General features: G+C 35.1%; 1 protein-coding gene across 2 annotated transcripts in view; it reads right to left on the bottom strand.

Moving 5' to 3' along the window:
• Positions 1 to 16,605, bottom strand: part of LOC109045314 (testican-3-like) — a 29,218-nt gene extending 12,613 nt beyond the window's left edge. The window contains exons 1-4 of one of the 2 annotated variants that reach the window (XM_042716135.1): positions 16,557 to 16,605; positions 16,320 to 16,436; positions 7,047 to 7,086; positions 1,885 to 1,993 (exon numbers count right to left, since the gene is read on the bottom strand). In XM_042716135.1, coding sequence (XP_042572069.1) covers positions 1,885 to 1,993; positions 7,047 to 7,086; positions 16,320 to 16,436 — 266 coding nt within the window. In that variant the 5' untranslated portion in view covers positions 16,557 to 16,605. Of the gene's footprint in view, positions 1 to 1,884; positions 1,994 to 7,046; positions 7,087 to 7,391; positions 7,401 to 16,319; positions 16,443 to 16,556 lie in introns of those variants that run through there. The other variant, XM_042716136.1, reaches the window with a different exon arrangement.
• Between the last annotated feature and the right edge of the window lie 10,279 nt (positions 16,606 to 26,884).

The raw sequence follows: 26,884 nt of genomic DNA, 5'->3' as shown, positions 1-26,884 counted from the left end.
ACTGTTTGAGTAAATGAATTACTCCGGGATATTGGTTTATTTGAACTCAGAGGGAGTGTCAGCCATGTTAAAAAAGTTAACAGCTTAAGTCATTTGTGGATTACTGCTTATTGTTGACGCGAACCGTTTCAAACGATTCAGTCTCGATTTGGTGAACTGGTTCAAGAAGATCCGGTTACATGGAGTGATTCGTTCGCGAATCGGATGTGCTGTGAATGCGCTCATAACAGACCCGGGAGAGAAGTCAATGCTGAATAAAGACGTAGTTTTTTGATATTTTTTGGACCAAAATGTATTTTCGATGCTTCAAAAAATTCTAACGGACCCTCTGATGTCACATGGACTACTTTGAAGATGTTTTTATTACCTTTCTGGACGTGGACAGTATACCGTACATACATTCTCAATGGAGGGACAGAAAGCTCTCGGACTAAATCTAAAATATCTTAAACTGTGTTCCGAAGATGAACGGAGGGTCTCACGGGGTTTGGGGCCAACTAGAGGGCCTCAAGATGACTTAAAATTATTTAAATTTTAAAAAAATTCACTTTAACACAGATGGTATTGTTAACTAGGGGGCCGAGGCCAACTAGAGGGCCTCAAGATGACTTAAAATTATTTAAATTTTAAAAAAATTCATAAGTAATTTTCAAAGTGTGTTTTTTAGACCTTTGCTTTGAATATTATTCTGGACCATAGAGGGTCTTGGAGTCAAAAAAAAAGAAAAAAAGTTGAGAACCAATGATCTAACATCACTTTTGACATTATATAAAGCGTTTTCTTTCTTTAAAAGGTTGAAACACATTTTATTTTAATGTTTAACTATACACATTTATATGATAAGCTGCATTTGATATTTTTTTTCCTCATGTTCACAACCCTGTATAACATACTTGTGACCGCTTTTTGCATTGCGTGCCATCAGTTGTCCCCCCCCCCCCCTTATTTCTGTTATTTATACTTCTCTTCTTCTATACTTCTCTTCAATATCCCTCTTTGTTTGTGTCTTACTGGGCCATTAAAAAAAAAAACAGGAACACATACTATCACCCCCAATTCACCACCTGATTAGTTTCATAACAACAATCACTGTTGACAACTCTAGCTTGCAAAATCCAGGTCAGTGTGCGCCTTATTTTCACCTCGTTCACAAACACACGCTCTTTCTCTGTATCTCTCAGAAGAACTCATTTCCCAGATTTGGCAGGCAAGTATGCCCAGTTAGTTCCAGTATAGGTTGACTGGGTAAGAACATAGAACAGCCCTTGTTTCCTCTCAAAAACTTTTTCGCCATACTTAACATCAAACATGTGCAGGAAAATTACCATGTTAAATCAATGTTAAAAAATATCCAAAAATGTTAGTGAAAATGTTTATCTATTTACACTCCATAACAAAATCAATAAATATTAGCACAATATTAGCACAAATATCTTTTGGTATCCACATATGTATTTGTTTAGTTTGCAGGGGACTTGGCTTGGAGAAAATATTGAATTATTACAAACTGAAAACTGGACCAGCTGTTAATTTAATATTTGGTAGCACAGCCACTGGAGAGTTCCAAAGCCTCTAAAGGCATTCAATGTTTTACTCAAACTGCTGTTTTCAGACTTCTCCAGTGGTATTCAGTATAAATTAGTTCTGGACACACTGCTTTCAACTCAGTGTTTTGTTTTCAACCATTCCTGTGTGTTTTGTGAAGTGTTCTAGATCACTGACCCATGATGTACGACCGAGACATAGCTGTCTCCAAAATGTTTGTAAACCAAGATGTCATGCATAGATTCAAAGCAGCAAGTTTGGCCACACCTGTATGCTGTTTTTACTAATGTTTAAGTGATAAGCAGAAATTCTGAGTCAGATAGAGTGGAGGAAGTTTACCTCATTCTACGTTGACTAACACAGGTGGGTGTTTGGTAATCTTCAGCAACACACACTTTATGGCGGCCACATTTTATCTTGAGGCACGGATCTTTGGCAGGGTCCAGAGCTGAAACGCATATAAAATAAACTTGTATAGCCTATGTATACAAACAATGAAAACAGATGAACACACAGCAAATACTGAATATGTGAATACTGTTATATTTAGTTCACATGGTGGGAACTCAACGAGAATGAACTGTGCACACTGATTGTGTTGTTTACTGCACACAGTCTGTGTTGTTTTAGCACCAGATTTACTGGAAATTAAATTGCCAAACTCTATAATAAGACTAATCTAAATACAATGCTGCACACCGGACATGAAGCGCTGTGGCATGTCTCAACTAGGTCATCTCACAGGTGTCTCCCACCGGACACAAGGAGGGGGTGGGGGGGGGGGGGGGGGGGGGGGGGGGGGGGGGGGGGGGGGGGGGGGGGGGGGGGGGGGGGGCAGAGACGGTTCAAAACTGTTTATCTAATCCCCAAATAGGCAATTAAGAATGAACAAAGTGGCATCGATAAGTTTGAAGCTTGGTGTTTAAAAAACAAAGCAAACGGAAAGAAAAAATGTGATCTGTATATTATTATAGCTCTCTAGTCTATATGAAGCATACAAACTTTATTCAAGCCACAGAAAGACAAACATTTTGCTAAAAAAAATGCACAGTACCTGATCTTCCAGCCTGGAATGAAGTTATTATGTACATTAACAATAATTTTGGAGAAATATTATGTAATTTAATGGAAAACAATGTAAGTGGCGCTCTGTGGCATGGTGCGATGGGAGTCCTGAGTCATAGCTGAATGCCGCAGACAGTCACTGAGTGTGCGTACACTCATAGAAATGAATGTGTTTGAATTTTATAGACATGTCATGCCATGGCACACTGCTGCGCTTCTCATTCGGTTTGTGACCCCCTTGACAACTGGATTAATTTACCCAAAAATGATACATCAATTACTTCAATTATTCTCATGTCATTCCAAACCCATAAGACTTTTGTCGATCTACAAAACACTAATAAAGATGTTTTTGATGAAATCCAAAAGCGATTTCTGTCCCTTCATTGAAAGTACTTTACAATTAAAACTGACGCTACAAAATGTTCATTAATACGTCATAATAGGATAAGTCATAAGTCTTTTGAAGATAAAAATTTCACATATAATCACTGATCAACACATATACTGTATAAAGCACATCAAATATGGTAAACAGAAGCACAAACATACTTGCTTATGACACAAGAACCAATGAGTTTTGTACTCGTGTGATGCAAACACATTTCAGCTTCCGCAAAAACGTCCACTTGTGTTCAAATCAAGTATGGTTGGGCTTCTGTTTACCATATCTGATGTGCTCTGCAGTAAGTATGTGCACTGATCAATGTTAAACCGTTCAATTCATATGGATTACTTTTACGATTTAACTTTTTGAAGTGTCAATTTTTTTATTATTTTGCCGTGGACTTTCAATGGAGGGCCAGAAACCTCTCAGGTTTCATTGTAAATGACTTCATTTTAGTTTTGAAGATGAAGGGTTTAGTGAATTCACCAACTGAATACCAAATGTAAACTCCTTTACTAAAAAACACTTAATTCCAAGAATTATGTTTCTCAGGTGCACATTTCAACAAAAATACATGAAAGACACATACAGCTGCAGTCATATATATGCTATGATCTGTCTGATTGTGTGTGCGTAAATGAGGATTCTATTTCTGTTATAGCCTGAAATATGGCAGTAGCTAATGCTCTGTGACGAAAAGTAAGTGAGAAGGATGAATAGAGAAGAAGAGAGAGAAAGAAAGAAAGAATAACAGAGTCCTAATGCCATTAAGTGCTTTTATAGTCCTAAGAGGCTCATGCACATGCACAGAGGAAGAAAGACAATATAACACACTCATCCTTTACCTTCCCCTTATCAAAGTACACACACACACACACAGCCACACTTTGAATGCTCTCTGACCTCACATGGTAAGAGCCTTAGTCAAATCCTGCACAGGCTTTAGGGCTTATCCAATCCCAATCTCCTCAGCACCCTCCGAGTCCATTGTCCTGGTGTGTGCGTGTGTGTGACAAAATTTGTGATTGATTTGTGCATCATCATCTTTGAGTGTGATTAGAATCAATTTTAAACGGCTCTACTTGCTCTTTTTGACTCGCTCAATGCTCTATCAATAGTGATTTGCATAAATATCAAACTCGTGATGAATATTCAATGGGATTCTAATGACTTTCGAATACGCATAATCTCGTAAGATTTACTGCACACTGAGAGCTTGATGTGATAGAGAGTCTTAAAAAGCAGTTTTCTCATTTTCTCAGATGCATGTAGCGTGATGATACGGGTATTAGGCCACAGCATGTGACTGTGAATTAGCACAACAGCTGAGTTCTCATATATGCCTGATTAACATCCACTCAACACTGATAACCGACAAGATGCTATGGCTCAAAGGAGCAGAGATTCAGATCTTTCCATTTCCAATGACCTCATAAAATGAATAGGCTATAACAATAAAAAAAAAAATAATAAAAATAAAAAAACATTTTTATCAGTACGGCAAATCTTCTGCTACTTCTGTTACAAATAGAATTCCAAGTTCCTTTACCCATCTAATCCTTGGGAAAGTCCCTAATGTTGGCTTATTATGTTCTTACTGTCTATAAACCCAAATCCTGTACGTGAAGTATATGGTACCACAATCCTTTGTTGTTATTGTTTGACAGATTTCAGGATGTTGATTAAATTTCTATAACTGCATGACTATGATTAAGTTATCGTATTGGTGTGGTCACCATTGCTTTGTGAAATTTCACAAATGGAATTTGTGCAATTAGGATTTTCATGCAAATTTTCGCGCATGTATCTTTAAATGCAAACGAGCTGCTGTTCCCTGCCCCCTTTTCCAGAATACAGCTCATGCCTCGGATACTCTGCCAAAACAAAACATCTGCTTAGTTTTGATCATCATGTCTATAGCACTGAAACTTATTTGCATGCATTTTATAGCCATAATTTAAACTTCTGATATACAGTTTTCTGAGTATGTGAGTACTGAAATGTTCTCTTTCATGTACTATTGCACTTAAACTGTCAAATACACACAAGGATGTGTCAGAAACACATGTAATTTGCATAAATAATCACCAACTGTATGTCTGTGAACATATCTGTGTATTAAGTGTAGCAGCGTAATATACAGTACCTATACTGCGGTTTATGCTGGTAATGACCCAAACAACAAAATAAAAACAGAAAATCACTCACTGCTCTTGACTGAATAACTTCTATAACTTTAATAAGAAGACATTTCTTACTAGAATGTGGCTTTTAAATGCTCTAGCATGAAGATAAACTTGCAGATTGCATAGGGTGGGATCTATGCTAATACGGCAGTAACCATCAACAGTCGTGGATGGGGCCTGTACAAAGTGACTTCACATTTTACAGATTCTGCAAAAGGCATGTTCTGTGACACTGCTTATGATTTAAGGGGATTTAAAAAAAAAAAAAGAATTGGGTTGATTTTTTTAGCATTATAGGTTGATTGTGTACAACACACATTTATGTTCAAACATCATGTAAAAGTGAATTTTGCATAATAGGTCCCCTTTAAATAAATTTACTGGTGAAGCAGTGCTGCATTAGATGCTATGACTAGTTTTCAGAGAAAGTATCTTTGAAAGAAAAAGTTTTGAAAAAAAAAAAAAAGCTAGTGCAGTAAGACATGAACTGTATTACAACAAAATCAATTAAAACAAGTTTTAAAATCTTTTGTGCGTTCCTTCTGAAGTATAGTAAATGTATCTTGTATTAAGGATTTTATGCATGTTTACCAGTGTTGGGGAAAGTTACTTTTAAAAGTAATGCATGATTACAATATTGTATTACTCTCTAAGAAAGTAACTAATTACGTTACTTAGTTACTTTTTATGGAAAGTAATGTTACTTTTGAGTTACTTTTTAAATCTTTGCAGGGCTTGCTTGTTTGTATGTAACATAAAAAGTTATTCTTTTACAAATGTAAATGTATTGCCACAATAAAAGTGAAATGAATACGCCTCCGGCTGAAGGAAATATAAATTCATGTTTGTACAGTAGAGGGTGCAGCTCAAACAAATTGCATAAAGAATATGACGCAGGAGAAGAAAGTTCAACACTATTCAGCAGTTACAAAAATTAAAAAAACACAAACGTGTCATTGTTTAGTATGGTTGAATTGGATCGTTGAAGGTCAGTAGCAAAGTAGTTTTTATTCATTTTGAAGAATACTGCATCTGTTTTTGTGCAGGTGAGATGAGTAAATACATATTCTTATTTAGTCTAGAACTACAGAAACATCATGTTCACACAGTGCACACAATGCCTCTGCACTTACTCCTGATTTCTCTTAATATGGCAACACGAGAGCTGTCAGTCAAGACATGGGGAACAAAGTAACTGCCGTTACTTATTTGAAAAAGTAATATTTCCTTCTAAATTAAACAAGTAATGCTTTACTTTACTAGTTACTTTAAAAAAGTAATCTGATTACATAACTCGGATTACTTGTAATGCATTACCCCCAACACTGATGTTTACTGCTAAAGGAGTCAACAAATTTTGTCAATAAAGTCAGGTTGACGTTGGTAATGACATCAGACAGACGTTGCATTTTTGTTGAGAATAAAAAAAAGTTGACGTCAGTATTTGATGCCAGTTTGACATTGACTTAATGTTAATATTTTGGTTACACAACCTAAAAACAACAAACATCAATGTCAGCTGATATTGGTATTGGACATCAAATTATCATTGACATTAAACATTGAATTGACATTGAATTTTTTTGTCACCCGACATCGCAACCGAAATTTATCCACATTGTGTGCCTGCTGGGTGGGCATATGCAGGTCATCACAAATATCTCTACACACACACACACACACACACACACACATACAGAATCTTATTACTCCAATAACTGCTTAGAAACAGCCAAGAGTTTGCACGAGGCTTTATAAACTAGCAATGGCAACTTGGGCTGCGTAATCAGTGTTGTTAAAAAAGAAGTTGTGCATGCAAGAGTGTTTTAAGACCAAAAACTTGAAAAAAATGACAGCCCTACCTTGATCGAATGGTTTTCCTGGGCTCCATGTTCCTGCTTCCTAAAACAGAAAACAAAATTTGATAAACAGAAGAGTTGATCAGCAGTCTTTGTTTAATTTTTCTGAGCTTCTGTATGTTACAGTACATGAAGTAATCAGTTTTGCGTTTTTTTAACATTGCTTTCTCGTATTTATGCTTACTTACAAGCAATTACACTCAATGCAGACTGCATTATAATATTATCATGCAACTACAGCAGTATTAAGGACAAATAATGTAAACTTGGAAGAATTTCCTGTCAAACAAACAGGCAGATTAGAAAGACTCTGTTTCAATGGAAAAACAAATGCACAATCATACAAACCTCCACCTCCTGATTGTAGAGGAAGCATTGTGGAGAAAACAAATAAACAACAAAAAAAACATAACACATCAGGCCCTTCAACAATACAACACAAAATGGACCACAACAAGATATGCCAGAAACAAATAAATAATAATGAAATGCATATATATAGCTTGGCATTGTGCCTGTTTATACTGGGCTATTTGTTACCTGTCATATTCAATAATTGCTCTACTCTTGTCTTCATGCTTAATTAACTAAGACAGTTAATATGTCAGTTTCCATCAAAGGTCCATCGAAGATTGATAGCAACATATGGTGACACACACACAGATATGGATATGATATGGCAACAGTCGGGTCCTCTTGCAGTTCCACATTTTGATGACTGCCATTTCTTTCTCTCCTTCCTCTGAGTGTGTGTTTGCGTGTATAGCATGCATGCAAATGCATTTAGGAATAAACAACAGCACACAAAATCCATTACAGCATCTCCATTGGTCATTCATAATATCCCTTCCATTCTTTCCCGCTCACAAAGAACTTTATCTTTCTCAGCCTCATTGCGTGTAAACACTGCCATTGTTCTTTTTCTCCTGTTTGTGCCTCCATTTCAGCAACTAAACACAGCTGCCACCCAATCTACACCTAGATGGCTCTTGATTTTGTGCACTTGTTTTTCTGTCTCACTTTATGCCTTTATATACAGATTATTGTATTCATCTAAGACCTACACAGAGGGAGCAGGATAGAAATAGAATAGTTTCCATTATGTTGTAAGCATTCATTTTATGAAAGCCATGTGATAACATGGCTTTCAGAGTGAATGGATAGGTCAACTGCTGCCCTGCTTGTTGCTGAGGCTTTAAACATGTACATTCACCAGAAGGTAAGGTGACACTTGGTCTGGTCAGGAAAAAAAAGTAAAAGTACCTCTTTATTTTGAGAAAATTGAACAAAACTAGAACACATCAAATTCAAAAATTGTATTTTTAAAAAATTGTCCGTAATTAATCATTTATATGTTTGTTTGATTGATTGTGTTTAAATAAAGCAATATTACTTAACGCTCAGTAGGAAACCATTTACTGACTTTCAACTAAACATTTATTGAATGTAATAGGGTAGTTAATTTAACAGCATTTGGACTGTTTACATGTCTTGCATGTTTTGCTTTTTTCCTGGCTTAGGTAAGGGCCTCATTCTCTTCTTGTGAATGTGTGTGTGCACGCGTATGCTGCATGCTCCATTAAGCCATCGAACCTCTCTACAGCTCTTATATTGAGAGTAATCTGTGCTCCTCCTTTGTCTGCTGCATCACATCTCACACAATCAAGAACAGGGACAGCCTCCAAACCATAGTAAACATCTGCTGTGAAATCACTGGAGTGGGTTTACGAAGTCTAGACACTATGAACAGCAGATGATGAGAAGAGGCCCAAAACATTATGAGTGTCATTAAAGATTATAGCTCTGAGCAGTTACTAGAGGTTCCCTTAACACCAGACTATTTCTTAGCTGCTAATGATTTAACTATTTATGTGTAAAGAGAGGACTGTTTTCCACACTTAAGTACACTTTTAAGAATGTAATAATTATTTGTAATAATGTAGATTAAAATGTAGTTTTTCATTAATATTTATTTTTGTTTCAATGTTTCAATAATCGTTTGTCTTGATTTAAATAAGTATAAAAAGTAAAAGTATATGTAAAGTACTTAACTATCATTTTAACTGTAATGTGTTATTCAATACATTTGAAGGTAATACGTATATTAAACTGCAACTTAACAAACATTTAATGACATACAAATCAATAGAAATGACATTAAAATTGAATCCTTTAGTTTGCCATAAATGCTTGTCAGTACGTTTCACAGGACATTTTAACCATATTTCAAAACAACAGAAGTAATTATGTAATTTAATAAATATATACTAAAGTCCTACTTAAAAGGGTAAACTAAACTTCAGCTACATGTGTTCTAATACATTTTCATTTAATTGAAATTATGCAATTAGCATGCAGTTAGGTGTCCAAAATCAGGACCATTCAATTCACACTTAAGTAGTGTATTGTTTTTAAGTATATTATTTTGGTAAAAAGTGCTCTTTAAAAGTAAGCAAAAGTGTACTTCTTCGCAAAAGTGAATCTTGTTCTTTAAAAAAATATATACATAATACTACCACCACTGGATCTTGACGAGTTAAACTTAGCACATTTTAATAAACAAACATCATCTGGTATTGGAAGACATTTTAAAATAACACTCCCACCTCAACTTATTGAATTCCCATGTCTTCACCTGTAGCTCAGCGTCTTTTTGTCTGATCCTTCCTCGGCAAAAAATAAATTGCTTCTCAGGGTTTTATAAAGTCAGATTATATTGTATTGTAATGCATCTAAATCTGTAGTAAATAATTAAAGTGTGCAATACGGATCATTTTGTTTCATTTAAATAATACTCTCTATCACTACAGTTCCCATGCTTCAGACACACATATACACAGATTACCATAGTCTGAGCACTATAAATCATGATTATTTCCGCTGTAATCACTTTAAGGGCATTTCTCAGTATACAGAGGGATTTTCTTTGGTATTATTAGAAGGCTTTCAAACATATGTTGAATGAATAACCAATAAAGAAACAGAGCAACATTAATCTGTTAATACCAAGAGAAATACAACATTAAACCAGACGGGATAGAAAAATCACATTCTTATCATCACCATGCACATTTAGCATATTGAGGAACAGGTCAGTGTGTGTGTGTGTGTGTGTGTGTGTGTGTGTGTGTTTGGGGGAGAGAGAGAGAGAGAGAGGGCGGCCAGCATGACAGCAAGGCGGCTGTTCTCTCATGCAGAAAGTGCCGGAAGCGTCTCACCCTTCTGACATCATTCATTCTTTATGACTCTCTCCCTCCCTCTCTCTCTGTCCAGTGTTTAACCACATATACATTCACAAGGGCACCACAAACCAGAACACGCAATCTTACAGTGCAGAAACTACATAGAATCAGAACCAAATGAATCCATGCCAGTCTAACACCAGATGCTACGTAATACAAACGATAAAAGCTAACACTTCAGGGGCATTCAAGCTTATACAGCGATTTACAGTGACAAAATCATTCATTTTTAAAGACAGTTGACAATTTCCCTGCAAAATGAGTGACAGCCACTTTTGGCAATGCTTTATGCAAATAAGAACCGATTAGATGAGGTTACTCCCATTGGGACTGCAGCAGACTATGATCAGGGCTCAGTAGACTCTAATTTGAAACTGAAGCTTTAAAGTTAAGTCATCTCCAATTTAAACTGCTATTCAGGCTATAGTCAAGCTGCTCTTTTCAAAAAGTAATTAGCTAAACCACAAGCTAACAAAAAAATGCAACTGCACTGAAGCTACTAGAACAGTTGTTTTCAAGCTGGGGTCAGAATATGGTATTTATATTAATAAATATACTGTACATTAAAAATATGACAAAACCAGCATTAAAATAGCTAAAACCCCGACATCATATTTATTATTTTAATTTGTTAAAATAATTTGTTCCCTCAAATTATTATTATTTTTTTTTTATTAAGGAATAAGGGTTAAAACATTCTTGAAAAACCTGCATATATTGATATTTTAAAAGAGTGAAAAATTATTTTCTATAACAAGTATAGATCTTTCAACTTATTTCAAGCTCTAAAATATTTTATCCTTCAGAAATAACTGAGAAACTGCTGTTTGCATAACCACAAACTGGAAAAATTGTGTAAATTCATTGATTGATTAAATTCATTGATTCACTGATTTCGTTAAAGCAGAAGAATATTCAGTTTTTGAAACTTCTTATTTTATTCAGTTATTTGATATATTGTCACTAGTATCCATAATTATCAGGATGACTTGAATTCATGAAGGTTGAGAACCACCGCACTAGACCTTTTAAATATATTTAAAAAAGTAAAATAAAATAATTGCTATAAAAAGGATTTATATCGACCCAGTCAAGTGTTTTTTTTGTTTTGTTTTTTTTTGTATTGATTGGGGAAGGTAGTCTGTCTTTATTCTGCATTCTTTAGAACCTACTATCAAACTACTAAAATAGTAGCTAATATATTAGCATATCTGCAATCAACATCACAGAAATTCAGCTGCCTAGAGGTCCTTAATCATCATCAATTGAATCTGATTTTTTTTACACCATAAATTGCATTGGTCTAAAATTACAACACAAATCTGTAAATTAAGCATCAAATGTCTTTTGACTTCCTCTGATTTTGTCACACCACAGTTTTAGTTTGTAAGGCAAAGCTAGGTTCAATTAGCATCATGATTAGTATCAGCTGCATTAGATTTTGGTGAGGGAAAATGAATGTACAATAACAGCACTCATACACAAGTCTGCCTGTGTTTTTGTGCCCATGTGGACTGTCCTAAGGGCTATTTTCATAAACATGGCAAAATTTCTCCTCTCTCTCTCCATTAGCTCAAGGCCTGTAGCAGACTGCCAACCTTCATTCCATTAAGAGGACAAAGAAAAGAGGGTGAATAAGAGAACAGAGCGATAGACACGGAGACAAAGCTGTAAGGATGAAAGAGAAAAATGAAGATACAGAGTGCAGAGTATGAATTAGTTATCTTCAGTTAATATATATTCTTCAACACGATCTCTCAATATGCTAGTACAGGAGTTTATGAAACAAAATTCAGAGTAAGAAACACTACCCAATTGATGAAAAAAGTCAAAATGTCCCAAAACCAGTCATTTAACCTTAGAATATAATCTGGAAATCACATTTTTATTCTCAGCGGTATTGTATTGTCTCAATAATATTGGTAATGTCTTTGTGGGGAAGATCTAATAGTGATTTCCCAGGGGGACATTTTTATTGCACCACTCAAAATTAATCAGCAGTCCTACAAATGAATAAACATGAATGTTTATTGCTTTTAAGATGTGGTTCTTGAACATTTTCACTCGAAGGCCCTAAAATTGATGCCACCCTGCTCCCATTATCCATGGTTAATTTTGTGATCCCAGACATTTCAAAAACTGTATGTCATTCAATAAGAACAGCCTTATATAACAATTGAAGGGGGAAAGAGAGAGAGAGAGAAAAGTGATTTTAGTGTATGTGTTTTTAGGAGTTTTAATTTAGATTATTACTGGATTATTTTAATATACTTCAAAGATATTTTGTGTTTCACACTGAAAAAAGAGCCTATTACAATATGTAAAATAATGAACATGTAAAATATGTCAAATTTCATTTTTAAAAAAACTTAAGTAAACTTTTAAGTAAACTTGGTTCAAATCTTGGTTAACTGACAATTTTATTGATAGACTTTGTCAACTGAAGTAACTTTGTCTTTTATTTTGAGATTTTATCATCTATATTAAATGCTACCAAATAATCCATTAGTAATCATACTGATGCCTCAATCAGACTGAAAAGCCTTCATATAAACACCTCAAAAGATCTGACTGAGCTCAAGCTAAATACAATTTTAATTTGATTGGATTCATTGGTCTAGACCTGCAATAATCCTAGCAACAGGAAAATATAAGCATGTAAATATATGAATCTGAATATTTTGTTAATCAGATTAAAAAAATAGCTAGCATATATGTTTACCTACGTTTGACATCCTTCAAACATGCATATGTATATTTATGTCTTATGAACTGGTCAGTGGAGAAGGACTGAATATTTACAAAATATTTGGTAAAAATGCTTTTTTTTTATGTATAGATACGTCATCAAGGAAAAAATTACAATTATACTCACAGTAGCATTAGTGACATTATAGCAAATTTTAGGGTGTAAATAAAGAGCACTTTCGGAATGTAAAATCGTCAGACAGATGAAATTTAGTGAATTTAAACCTACCTACAAGCCATTTTAGTACTGCAAAAGCACTGCAGCTTTTTCTTTTAGTGAGATAAAGTCCTTCCTATCGCTAGGATGTTTTCCAGACGTGTCCTTTACACCAAAGTCAAACACATGCTAAAAGATTGGCTGTGTTTCTCATTCAAGCCTCTCACAAAGTCAAAGGAAATTCTCCATACTCTTTCCCTACCTCCTCTGGCAACATTAGCCTGAAGTTGATAGAGCGTTAAAAATGTCACTATAGCACAGCTGACAGTGAAGTCAAGAGTGTGTGTATGTGTGTGAGAGAGACACAGAAGATGCTTGACACTGCAGGGGGATCACTGATGGCCATTTTCAGCCTGTCACTCTCACAAAGCCACACACATACAGACATTTCACCAAACAAAAGCTTGATAGCCTGTGCTTCCCATACATATGCAGTGTCTCAGAACTTAAATATGATTGGGGTCTGTGATTTTAGGGCTCAGAGTCTTTCAGTAATTGCTTTGCTGTAAGGGCCAGTTGATTACGGGAAAAATCTTGTTGAGCTGCGTTTGCTGAACAACTAATCTGCATTAATCACTTTCTCTATACTGATGGCCTGAAGTGTCACTTGGAAAGTAATCTTTGATGTGCCTTTGGCTCCGAAGCTGGAAAAAAAGAAGCACGAGAAGACGACTGAGAGAGAGTTTTCATGTGTGCATGCACCGTAAAATAAAAAGGGAATTATGTTTTATCCAGCATATGTGATTTTTGAGTTGCAGATTAAGAAATGTGAATCACTTCAACTTCTAAAACACAAAATTCCCTTTAAACTTGCCCGAACAGTTTATTATTGAGCAATGCTGCTGATTTGTCAAGGGTTTGTGAGTTCCCAGGATGTATTGCATAATGAAATTATTATATGGATATTTTTACAGAATTATTGTTGTAATGTTTGTTCTTACTTGTTCTTAAAGGAATAGTTTACCCAAAAAGAAAAATTATATCACCATTTACTTGTATTGTGCCAAACCTGTGTACCTTTAAAAAAAAATCTTTTGACAGAATTTTTGGGTGAAATAACCTTTGACTAGTTATTTGTTTTATGACCATGTTAATGCAGTCCAACTTTTTTCTAATGTTTGTTGATTGTCATGAAGCATTTTTGTGAAATTTGTTGAGGCCACTGTTAACTACTGAATATACAGTAATATCCTTGCTTTGCAACATGTTGTCTTCTTTTGGGACAAATAAAAAATGAAAAAAGTGGCTGATTTACAATTTGTTGAACAAGAAGCCCTTAGTTGTTTTGACAAGAACATATTGGCTGAATGAGAGCAAAAAAATTCTAATTATCTGAATGAAAGTAGCATTATACAGTTATTACGAATCTTGGGTATTAAAATGTCAATGCATCATGACTTTCTTGATATTCAAATAAAATCTCAACCTCATTGGTGTTCTGTTTCTTGATTCTACCAGTTTAAAAGTGTTAGTTTTTACTGGTGTTCCCATAAAATACACTTAAATAACTGACTTAAATTAGAGTGTGTACACAGTAAAAGAGAGGGGGAGAGAGTCAGAATAATCAGGTAGTGAAACGGTAATTTGTCATGCCCTGTGTTTGGGACCTACGCCACCCATGTGACTGTCTTAACTACATCCCTTACATAAACAACATTACCGCAAATAGGCACACAGGAGGAAATGGAAGTCCTCTGGTCCAGTTGATATCATTACACTGAGTGTTCACTGTCAATTAACATCATGTTTATAAAGAACCTTGTTATGTAACTTGACACATCTTGATTGTTGTTTTGATGTTGATGTGCATTCAGACAAGCTATCAGGGCTTGTCACTTTTGGTTTGCCAGCTACTGTGTGCAGGTTTAAAACATATACTGTTCTATTTATCTTATTTTTGAGTATTTTGGTCTTAGAGTGTTTCTCTGTATTTCTTTGTCTTGTATTTTAATCAACACGAAACCAGAAATGAGTTCCTCCTACATCATATACACAATAGTTATATCTGATCCTTGAAATTAATTGGCTAAACAGCATTTTAAGAGCTGATTTTTTTATATATATATTTTAAATAAAGCAGGGTTTAAAAGTGTGCAGAGAGCGGGAAATGGAAGAGTGATTACAGAACGCTTTGAGTGGGGAACGAAAATCACAAACTATTCCAGACTGGCTTTCAAAATGCACATGCTTGATGCTTTTGCATTCTCTTGGAAGTATTTTGTTCATAAATAAGAAACATACAAACTAACTTGCCTATTTTGCCCGTAATGTTGCTCAATATCTTCTACTTTATTAATAGTTGTATAAATTCAATATTAAACTCACAATCATGCTCTGACTGTCAGCACATGTGCAGCATATTCATTTTAAAATTAGTTTTGACAGTCCTAATATTTTAAAAGGCATTTCCTGTTTTATAGATTTAATAAACAAAATCTTCCCTAGACCCAGGTACTAGAAATATTTCTGGGTAAGTGTAGTAAGGTTGAAAATCACTGCACTAAGACATGCACGCACGCACGCGCACGCGTCAAGCATAACAACATCCGCAGGTGAAAGAAATACTTGTTGTTTGTAAGATGATCTAATTTCTGGTCTTTATATGTAACAAACCAAGTACTCATGCTGACAGACACAAAGCTAATATATTTAAGTCCTCGTCTTAGTGTATTAGCTCGTGGATGGTTAAAATAGCCGTTCCAAAGCCCACTTAGCGGCGCAGAAGTGACGCACTGAGTCTAATTGATTGGTGACTGTCTTCCGTAAAATACTGAATTAATACAAAACGGAACTAAATACAGATTTACGGAAGGCGTACTTTGGGCTTTACACAGGCCAAATGAAATACCATGCTGCTTCTTACTAAACATTCATCGTCTTACCGTAAAAATACGACACACGCTCTCAAACAACACATAGCCTACAGACCCAAATTACAAAAACCGAGTAAGCTGCCTACCTAGTCAGCATCAATTCAAGCGCGCCTTCGATCCCCAAGACCGCATTCTAGGTAGACAGCTCTCTAGATTAAGGGAATGAGCAACTATTATGAAGGAGAACAGCACTCACATCTCTGAATTTATCCCATCTCCCGGTCAACCATTTGTCGTCCAAAAAATTGCCGTTGTCGTTGCGGGCAGAAGCTCCGGCGATCAGCAGCGCGCACAGACTGACCAGTACAAGCATCTGCATCGAGACAGAGAGAGAAATCAACACCCTGATAAACACAGCGACATAAACAACACCCTGATAAACACAGCGACATGAAACGCTGAATAACCGCTCCAGTAATCCCTTATGCGTCACCTTTAAGAGGAGAATGTGAGCGCTGTCATTGACTGAAGAGCTCCGTGCTAAGACTCAGCTGATCTTCACCAACCTCTCTCTCTCTCTCTCTCTCTCTCTCAGATAAAGCGTATGCTGGAGAAGGCGGACGTGGGCGGACTTTCCATTTAATATCGAGTCTCTAATTATTTTTTCTCTGTATGGGTTATAAGTACATCTGAATGAGAACTATTACACATGTAAATTATCAAATAAATAGATAAATAAATATTCAACTTAAATTAACATTAAACTTGTACAAACGTGCCTAAACTACTTACTAAGGTCCGCAAATCAAACTCTCATGAGGACTGTGGGACGAAAGAAATTATATTCAATTAATAAAAATATAAATGAATAATCAAATACATTTAAATGCAAAAATAAAACAATAATGCTGTGGGGATATTATTAAAATAAAATCTCATTCACTTATATTCTGTAGCTACATTTCAATGCAACAATGTGGGTGAAAAAGAAAAAAAAGATATATTAGAAATAAAGATATTTCATTTTTGAAAGTCAGTTCACATATAGGCTAAACACATAGGCTACTTTAGAAGTCTTTAAAAGTCCAAAGAAAGGCTACAAAAAATGGCTATTGACTAAACATCTTTATTAGCAAGAGAAAAAAATACAGTTCAGTTAATTTTATGTGATCTTGTGGAAATTTCGGATTATTTGGTCTATTACAGTAGCTCATGAACTGAAAGGAAAAAAAAAAAAAAAATCATACACAAATTGAAGGATAACAACAACAATCAACAGATGCTGTCGATAATTTATTTACAAATTGAAGGATGAGCACTATGATTATTGTTTGTGGTAGGACCTAATCATCAGCATGCCACAGATGCTGTCGATTAGTCGATTACCACAGACAATAATAGTAGCTTAAACTGTTTTGAACCCAAAACATTCCTTTAATGGCTTGAGGCACTACTGAGCTCGAAGTACATAAACTGGCACCCCAACCACAAACAGTAGCAGGGATCGCATAAGACATAAAAAAATGATAAAAGTGACTGCATAGATGCATATATAAATGTTTCCCTGTTAGAGTCACTAATATCTTTTGCCATTGTTTTTATGCTCTCACAGCTTGGGCTGCTCATCCTGAGGTATATTAGCTCCAGATCCACCCCTGGCTTTGTTCACCCACACCTGTGCCCCGTCTGCCATTACAGTCTCAGCACCTGCAAAAACCAAATTCTTTCTTACTCTGTGTGTTTTTGGAGCAACATTTTATAGCTTTACTTTTTCTTCAGATGTAATCCCTTAAAGAGATCTAATCCTGTAAAGAAAAATTTGTAAAGATTTTTTGTGAAGAAAATTTACCCTTGACTGGTATCTAGTTAGAATTCCTCTTATGTATCCTAAATGGATCTTAAAAGACCTACAGACCTTCACACAGCAAACAGTTCAACATTTTGATAAATTAGATAAAGTTTAGAAAATTTATCTAAAATTAGATAAAAAAACAAAAATCCTATAAATCTTTACAATCACAATAATCATCACCCATATTAACAGGTTACAGCACTCGTCAAACAATTTTCCTCTATCTCTTGTCAGTTTCAGTGCTTAGGCCTGTTTCACACATACAGCATCTGTCGTGTGACCAACGCATATTCATTTAATCACCCATATTAACAGGTTACAGCATTCCCACTGTGCGTGTGAGCATCGTTGCTCCTCAGAAATCTCCCTGGCATGCCACTGAACACAGACTTTCTTGCTGAGCCTGTTTTTGCTGTGTGTCACACTGAACTCAGCAGGAAAAGAATCCACTTTAAAGCTATTTATTAACACTTTTGCAATATAGGCTTTTATGAAGAAAAATAAAATAAAAGCACAAACTACTTTATGTTATGAAAAAAAGGCTGGTTTTAAGCAGTTTTTTTAAACCTCATACTGGGGTTGGGTTCCATTTTGTGTAGAGTCCAGTAATTATCATTTGAGTTTAAATGTGATAATGAAGTTTTTCAGTAAGTTGGTACAAATAGCTCTAAATGGACAACTCTTGATCATTTTTATTTATTTATTTTTTGTAAATCGAATGTATGACATATAGAAATAATAACCTGCACTAAGAAAAACAAATGTAGAAAAACAGATAATATCCTGGCAGAAAATTACTAGTACAACAAGTTTACAGACATATTCTTCAACCCTATAACACAACACAAACAATGCAGTGTTTCATTTAAAATGTATGTAAAACACCTGTGAACAATCAACACAGAAAAATTCCTTCGTATTCACATGGTACACCATGGCTGAAATTAGAAATCACCTTTTTCCCCGTTATCCTGCCAGTTCGCTTTTACACTGTTTGTGTTGCATTGTGAAACAGGCCTTAAAGGAATAGTTCACCTAAATGAGAAAATGTTGGATTATTGTGAGATTTTTATCAGCTGCTTGAACTGTCATGCTGACGGCACCCATTCATTGCAGAGGATCCACTGGTGAGGAAGTAATGTAATGCTAAATTTCTCCAAATCTGTTCTGAGGAGAAAAGAAAAGAAAAGAAAAAAGAACTCAAAAGAAGATTTAAAAAAAATGGTTTCGGTCACCATTGACTTCCACCGTATGGACAAATAAACACAGAGGCATTTCTCAAAATATCTTCTTTTATGTTCCACAGCAGAAAGAAAAGCAGTGTAAATAGTATTTTCTGGACTTGAGGCGAGTTTATTGGGCTAGTAAAAATGAATAAGTAATGGTGAAAGTACTGTAGCATGTAAGAAATTAAGGAGTCTAGGGCACATCTAACTAAGACCAATAAAATATTTAAAGCAGAAAAATGGTCTAAGAGCTAGTGGGTCACCTGAATCCATAAGGGAGAATGATGTGGGAATAAGCTTTTAATTTGTGACTGAACTAGAGAAGAAAAACAAAGGCTCTGTTTAGCACCCTCTACTGTTTAAAAGAGAGGTAAGAAAAACTCCAGATTATGACTTAGCATGTTTGTTAATTTATTTATTTTGAGTGACAGAGGTATAATGGGGCAATAATGAATTGTGTTATATTAGTGTGCCAAAATACTGTCAGGTAAACATAAAGTAATTCAAGTGCATTGCTGTTTTGCACAAACACACACTCTGGACAAAAGACAAGTGTTCTGGTCAGAGTGTGTTCTGTATTATTTAAAGCATGATTAAAAATGCAGTACTGGGCTTGAGATGTAGCAAAGAGTGATTTTCTTCTGCTCACACACACACACACACGCACACACACACACACACACACACACACACACACACACACACACACACACACACACACACACACACACACACACACACACACACAAACAAAGTAAAAAAACACTAAAATACACACCTCTGCTTTCACTCTCTCTTACCACCTATAATGTGTGCTGGCAGGTGGGAAAAGGGAGGTACATTTTCTCAGGGTTTTTTATTTAATTTTTTGAGAGGAGTTTTCAGGGGAAGTGACTGATTTCATATCAGTTTTTTGCATAATTTGACCCCTTTCTCTTCCCTTTAAAAATGTTTTATTAATTAATTTATTTTTTTAAACGTGTAAATGTACGCATACCTATATTTTCTTTAAAAGGGATCTGAAAGTGTGAACAGATGGCTCAGCAGATGAATCAAAAGAGGAAGTCTGCAAACACACCTAACAAACAGACCCCCACAAAACTTATCCTCGCAGTACTTGGAGTGGTTTGCAATTTGTACAATGCTTTGTTATTAAAGAAATAGTTCACTCACCAATGAAAATGTGCTAAAATTTACTCACCCTCAAGATAAAGATGAGTTTGCTTCTTCATTGGACCATGACTTAGAGAAATTTAGCATTACATCACTTGCTCACCAATGGATTGCAGTCAATGGGTGCCATCAAATGAGATGCAAAAAACTGATAAAAGCATGATAATTCACAAGTTATCCACAAGACTCCAGTCCATCAATTAGCATCTTGTGAGTGAAGGCATTTTAAATTTTAACCGTTGGCTGAAATATGAGACCATATTCAATTATAACGCTTTCTCCAGTAAAATAGTCCATCCCTTATTGACAACTCTTATCAGAATGTACCAATATTTGTTTAGAATTGTTTTGGACTGTTTTCAGTTGTAAACAGTGCTTGATCTGGGCATATTTTGTATTTCACTTTCACTGCAGAAAGCAACATAATGGATAAAAGACTCTATTTTAGCCTGACGCAAAAAAACATTTTGTTTATTTGTTTATAACAAAACACACAGCTTTTTGCTTCACAAGATGTTAACTAATGGACTGGAGTCGTGTGGATTATTGAGATACATTTATTAGCTGTTTGGACTCTTTTTGGACTCATTCTGATGGCATCCATTCACTGTAGAGGATTGATTGGAGAGCAAGTGATGTACTGTAATACTAAATGTCTTCAAATCTGTTTTGATAAAAAAAAACAAAAAACAAAAACAAGCTCATCTACATCTTGGATGGCCTGAAGATAAGTACATTTTCATTTTGGGGGAACTGTTCCTTTAAAATGACCAAATTTTGACTTAATTTCGACTGGTATGTAAATTTGCCAATATATGTCATCAAGTAATTATTACAATACCCACATTATTGAAATACAAAACTATAAAATGCAATTACACAAATAACATTCAATCACTCGTACTGTGTAAAAAGTGAAGAGCGTCTTTGTATGTAGCCTGAGTCTGAATGTGATCTACTGTATGTCTGATTTACCTCCGTGGATAAAGGACAAAATTAACATTTACAGTGATGGCAAAATCCCTCTTTTCAGTTCTCACATGCTAGGCTTCTTTCAGATCATTGTTAATTGAAAAGCCTTTTTGTTTTAGCATTTCTGTAGCCAGCAGCTATAGCTGTTGTTATGGCAACTATTTAAGAGCTAATTTGCTGAGAGATGTTTTGGAATGAATGTATCAGAAACTTGCAATGGCAAAGAAACAACGTCCTTCCCACTGTAATTCTACTGAGAACACAAACATCACCAGAGATAGCAGCTAGAAGGACATTGAGGATTTTAGCCAACAACTAGAACTGGGACATATTAACATTTTAATTGACTGGACACCAGGACACACCTTGTCAAACTGGGACACCTGGGACAGGGACATATGAATAACTATATTGCTATCTACTTAGCATTTCATTTACAATGCACATATTGTAAAAGAGACACAAAAACACACATGAAAATTGGGGACATCTAAATCAGCTGGTTTTATTCAAGTCAAAAACATTATTTAGCACCACTGTATAAACCTATATACATTAATTTATAACTAGCAAAACTCTGTTTTATATGTTAAATCAGGAAGAATTAGCTCTTTAATGTTGCAGTTGTAGGTTACCATGTGCAGTTTTAACTATTCATGGTGCAAAAACCAAGAGCATGGAATCTTTTAGATAAATGTTTGATAAAGACTGAAAATACTGTCATTATTTACTTATCCTTGTGTAATTCCAACCTGTTATTTTTATTATTATTTATTATTATTATTATTTTTGCAAAACACAAAAAGGAGGATTTAAGGTTTAGGATTTTTTTTTTTCCATACAGACACCGAAAATCATTCATGATACTCATTGTGCAAATATATGTAGCACTTTATGCATGTCTCAGGTTCAAGAGCGTCAGACCTGCACCTACTGTAGGTGTCAAACTTCATTTCACAAAACTTGAGCATTACACAGAGTAATGATTTGCATGAATGATTTGATTTGAAGGTGAAATGAGTGCAAAGTTATCATATGTCTTTTCAAGAGAGCATGTGTGTCTGGAAAAACCTAAGGGTTCCTTTATTTCTAACTGTAGTTTCAGCAACATCAAGGTTGTGAATTTGATTCTCAGGAAATGCATTAACTGCTAAAAAATGTGTATTGTGAAATGTAAGTTGCATTGAAGAAAACTGCTTACTAAATGCACAAATGTAATGTAAATGAGGGTGAGTACCTAATAGCATGATCTTTCTTTTAAAATTGGAAAGAAAGAAAAATACAGAGGCAAAACAGTATAAGAGATAAAGAAAGAAGGCCTGGAGTGAAATGCATGATGGGTTATCTCATTGCAGAGGGCTTTTTACGTATGACAAGTTTGCTATGTGCACCTGCCCACAGAGAGGAAGAGAAAAAGAAAGTAAATGAATAAATCTTTAATTAAATCAAGCTTTCAGTGAACATGTTGTTCCTTAGGCTCGACTGTGTTTTACCTGATGTGTGACAATTTCATACTTAAAGGTTACGAGTGCATGTGTGTGTGTGTAATCATAAAATGGTTCTATTAGAAGCTATCAAAAAACAAATACGTGTGTACACAGAAACAGGAAGTTGAGAGATCAGATTAATGTGAGTGAAAGCACAGGACGCCTATGTGTGCGCCCGTGTCCCTCATTATGTGAACAACATGAAAGGAAAAGAGAATCTTTTAGCAACTCTGCGCTTTGGTTTACAAGTTATTATCAACACTCATTGTTCTTTAAATGTGTGTGAGTGTGGCAGTGTGTGTGTTTGTGTACGAGTAAATGGTTGTTCTCACGCAAAAGAGATTATGGTCATTCCTTTCTGAAAGGCAGACAAGATATTTTTTAGCAGTTTCTTGATGAGGCCTGAGAAATGTATTTAAAACGTGTTAAGTAAGAGGATTGCAAATGTGGTGTATACCACTCAGTAAACTGTTTGTAATTATTGCAAAATATACTACCATTCAAAGTTTGGGTTTAGTAAGATTTTTATTTTTTAAGAAATTAATACTTTCATTCAGCAAATATGCATTAAATTCATTAAATTGATCAAAAGTGACTGATACATTTATAAATATATGAAAATAAAATCTGTTCTTTTGAACTTTCTATTCATCAAAGAATCCTGAAAAAAATGTAGGCCTATCACAGTTTCCCTATCCCTATCTGGACAAACACAGCGATTAAGTTGTTTTGACCCAGCATTTGGGTTACTATCTATCTATCTATCTATCTATCTATCTATCTATCTATCCAACCAACCCACATTAAACAACAAAACCAAATATCTATCTATCTATCTATCTATCTATCTATCTATCTATCTATCTATCTATCTATCTATCCACATTAAACAACACAACAGTTTTCAATGTTGATAATAATTAGAAATGACACCAAATCAGCATATTAGAATGTTTTATGAAGGATCATGTGACATTGAATACTGGAGTAATGGCTGCTGAAAATTTAGCTTTACAATGACAAAAATACATTTCATAAATTTAATTTAAAAACAAATTAAAATATATTAAACAGTCAAATAAAAACTGTAAATATATATATATATATATATATATATATATATATATATATATATATATATATATATATATATATATATAGAAGGACAGTTATCATCTCAATGAATTCGTATTTAACATTACATCAAACAATGGAATACTCAATTTGTATACTCAATAATGGAATTCTCAAAATAATTTCTCAATACTTGAGAGATTAAACTGCTTACACATCTTTATGGATATGTCTCCCTCTGCTGGTTTTTTATGGACAATTTAGCACAGTGCAGTTTTCAATTTTACCTCTGGTTGACAGTAATGTATAGCAACTAAATATAGCTCACTTCGCTTCATAAGCTTTCTATAAATTTATCAATACAACGCTGCATGCATATACTCTTAAAACAATTCACTTTTTCCACTTTATGTCTGAGCTCAGTGAAAACAGACCCTCAGTAGCCTTATTATTTATGTAGGAGCTGTAACTAGTGGAAGGACATTCAAGTCTGGCACTTTCCAAATGCAATTATAAAACATTCAGATACCTTCATTTGTCTGAGCTTCATTTTATGTTAAATATAACACAACCAGAAAATTAATCTGTTAGACTTAGTTTCTCAGTCCCTTTCTCAAATCTGATGCTAAAATGGTTCATTATAAAATTATTTGAAAATACTGCACTGTAAATGACAACTCCAGATGAGGATTGTACCATTCTTCTATGGTGCCTTTTCTATTTTTTTTTTTTTAATTAGAGGAATTTAATAAATAAAAAGTATCTTTTTTTTCTTTTCATTATTCATTCAGGCTTCACTACTATAGACATGCACATCAGCTTAGGTCACTGTATCCTAATAATGCAGCCTTAATTTGTCAGACATTAACCATAAAAATGTATAACATTCTGTTAACAGATATGTATATTTGTAAGTATATTACGAGTTGGGTATGGTGTCACATTTACTAAGAGTCACCGACCCAGCCAAATTATGTTTATATATTTTTGTATAAAGATACTACATCATTTACATTCCGTTTTCTCATAGAAAAAATATTATATAGATATCTGCAGAATTTCTCCAGTTTTTACAATGTAAATAATCCATACAGAGGGTAACAGGTTAGAAATTGTAGCGATAATAAAAATATTTGGTAACACTCATAAGGCCTCATTCATTAACATTACTTAATGCATAAACTAACTTAAACTAACATTGAATGAACAATATATTTTTACAGCATTTTTAAAATCTTTATTAATGTTAGTTAAAGGTGCCATAGAATGCAAAAATCACTTTTATAAGGTGTTTAAACACAGCTGTGTGGCCGCAGTGTGTGAAAACAACCAGCCTATAATGGTAAAAGTCCACCCACTCGTTGTTTTATAATCCCAATAAATCATAATCAGTCTCTCCACACTAGCAGTTCCAGATTTCTCACTACTATGATGTTATACTCTGGGAGAGTCCCGCCCATTTGTGACGCTCTCTGCCCTATTAGCATATACACAGCCCTGAGTGAGAGTTCTCTTGCTGTAGCTGCTGGAGGTACAATGTCAGCACCAAAGAGCCATTAAAAGTGTCATGTTTGGATGCACCAGCAAACATAGGAGTCTCCACAGACCGCTGAGGACACAGTGGTTCAATTTCATTTTCAAAGGAAATGTCCTGAAAAAAAAAACGGAACAGTCCTATACATTAGTGCTAACAAATGTGCTAACGTTTGTGACTGCCTCACAAACAAGGGTCAGGTCAGCGCTGGAGTTGTACAAAGATTGCTTCTGAAAGAGGGATCGATATTAACGCTTCGTGCACAAACGTCCAGACTCCAGACAAAGTAAACATCAAAAGAGCTTCTTGGCTCTCTGTAAGGCTAATGTTGCTAAAGCTACCATTGTCTCTGCCTGTTTTCACTAATGCTGCCTTCAAGTGTTACCAGAATGATCGTAAATAGGAATGTGGTAGTTAAAAATTGCATTTAGAAACAATGTGAGGTCAGTAACATGGTCACCACCAGTTAACGTTAAAGGGGTCATATGATGTTGCTAAAAAGAACATTATTTTGTGTATTTGGTGTAATGAAATGTGTTTATGCAGTGTGGGCTCCTAGGGTGAAATTAGGTTTTAGTTGCCACAAAACACAACCACAAGAAAGGCAGATGCAGAGTAAACCAAACTGAGGCTTACTTATTCAGCCAAGGAAAATGGAGGGTCCAAAAATAAATCTAAACGCAAACTTAAGTTCTTCCCAGTCTGGGGTATCTTCTTTATCTTTGTTGTAGGTGTTCTGTCCATTTCATGGCAGGGCCACCTTAGAAAGGGAGACAACATGTGACAAAATTCACCCGCTTTGCTCTTCAGCCAGTTGTCTTCAGTTACTCTTCAGCTTGTCCACTCTAGACCATCCAAAGGTTTCAGCACCTTCTCCTGGGCCACCCACCCAGACTGAAGCAGAGATCCTAACTTAATGACGACCTCCATCAGGTCATCATTGACTACAGCTGTGAGTGGTTCCATGTCTGGAGGGTGAGCAGGTGGAAGTACTCATGATTGATGACTTTTCCTAGCCGGGGCCTGCTCCTCTGGTCTGGGGTTTCTCCTTCCCACATTGGCTTGCCACAGCAGTTTAAGGTTAAAAAACATTATTTTCCACATAATGTACATTATTGTTTCTCATCTATGCCCTGCATTTCTGAAACGCATTGTTTTTTACAAAGCTCATCGTTCTGAAAAGCGAGGTGTGCTCTGATTTCCAGCTATCCAGTGAGTTGTGATTAACCGAATGCCTCAAGCATGTGATGGAAATGTTATGCCCCTTGCCATACGGTGATGTGTATCCCAGTCAGAACACCGGTACGACAAGACAAAAACAATAAAACCCATTAAAAACGAGCCATTTGTTGCATCCAGTGGGGACATAATTACTGATTATAATGACTTATACTGTGTTTTTATGCGTTGCATTGCATCATAAAGCGTAAACATAAAACCATGTCTGCATTTGTGATCGGTGAAACGACAAACAACAAGCGCTACTCTAAACTGCTCAAAACT

Source organism: Cyprinus carpio, chromosome B1, assembly GCF_018340385.1.
Source record: "Cyprinus carpio isolate SPL01 chromosome B1, ASM1834038v1, whole genome shotgun sequence".
NCBI lineage: Eukaryota > Metazoa > Chordata > Actinopteri > Cypriniformes > Cyprinidae > Cyprinus > Cyprinus carpio.
This window is presented reverse-complemented; position numbering and strand designations above follow the sequence as displayed.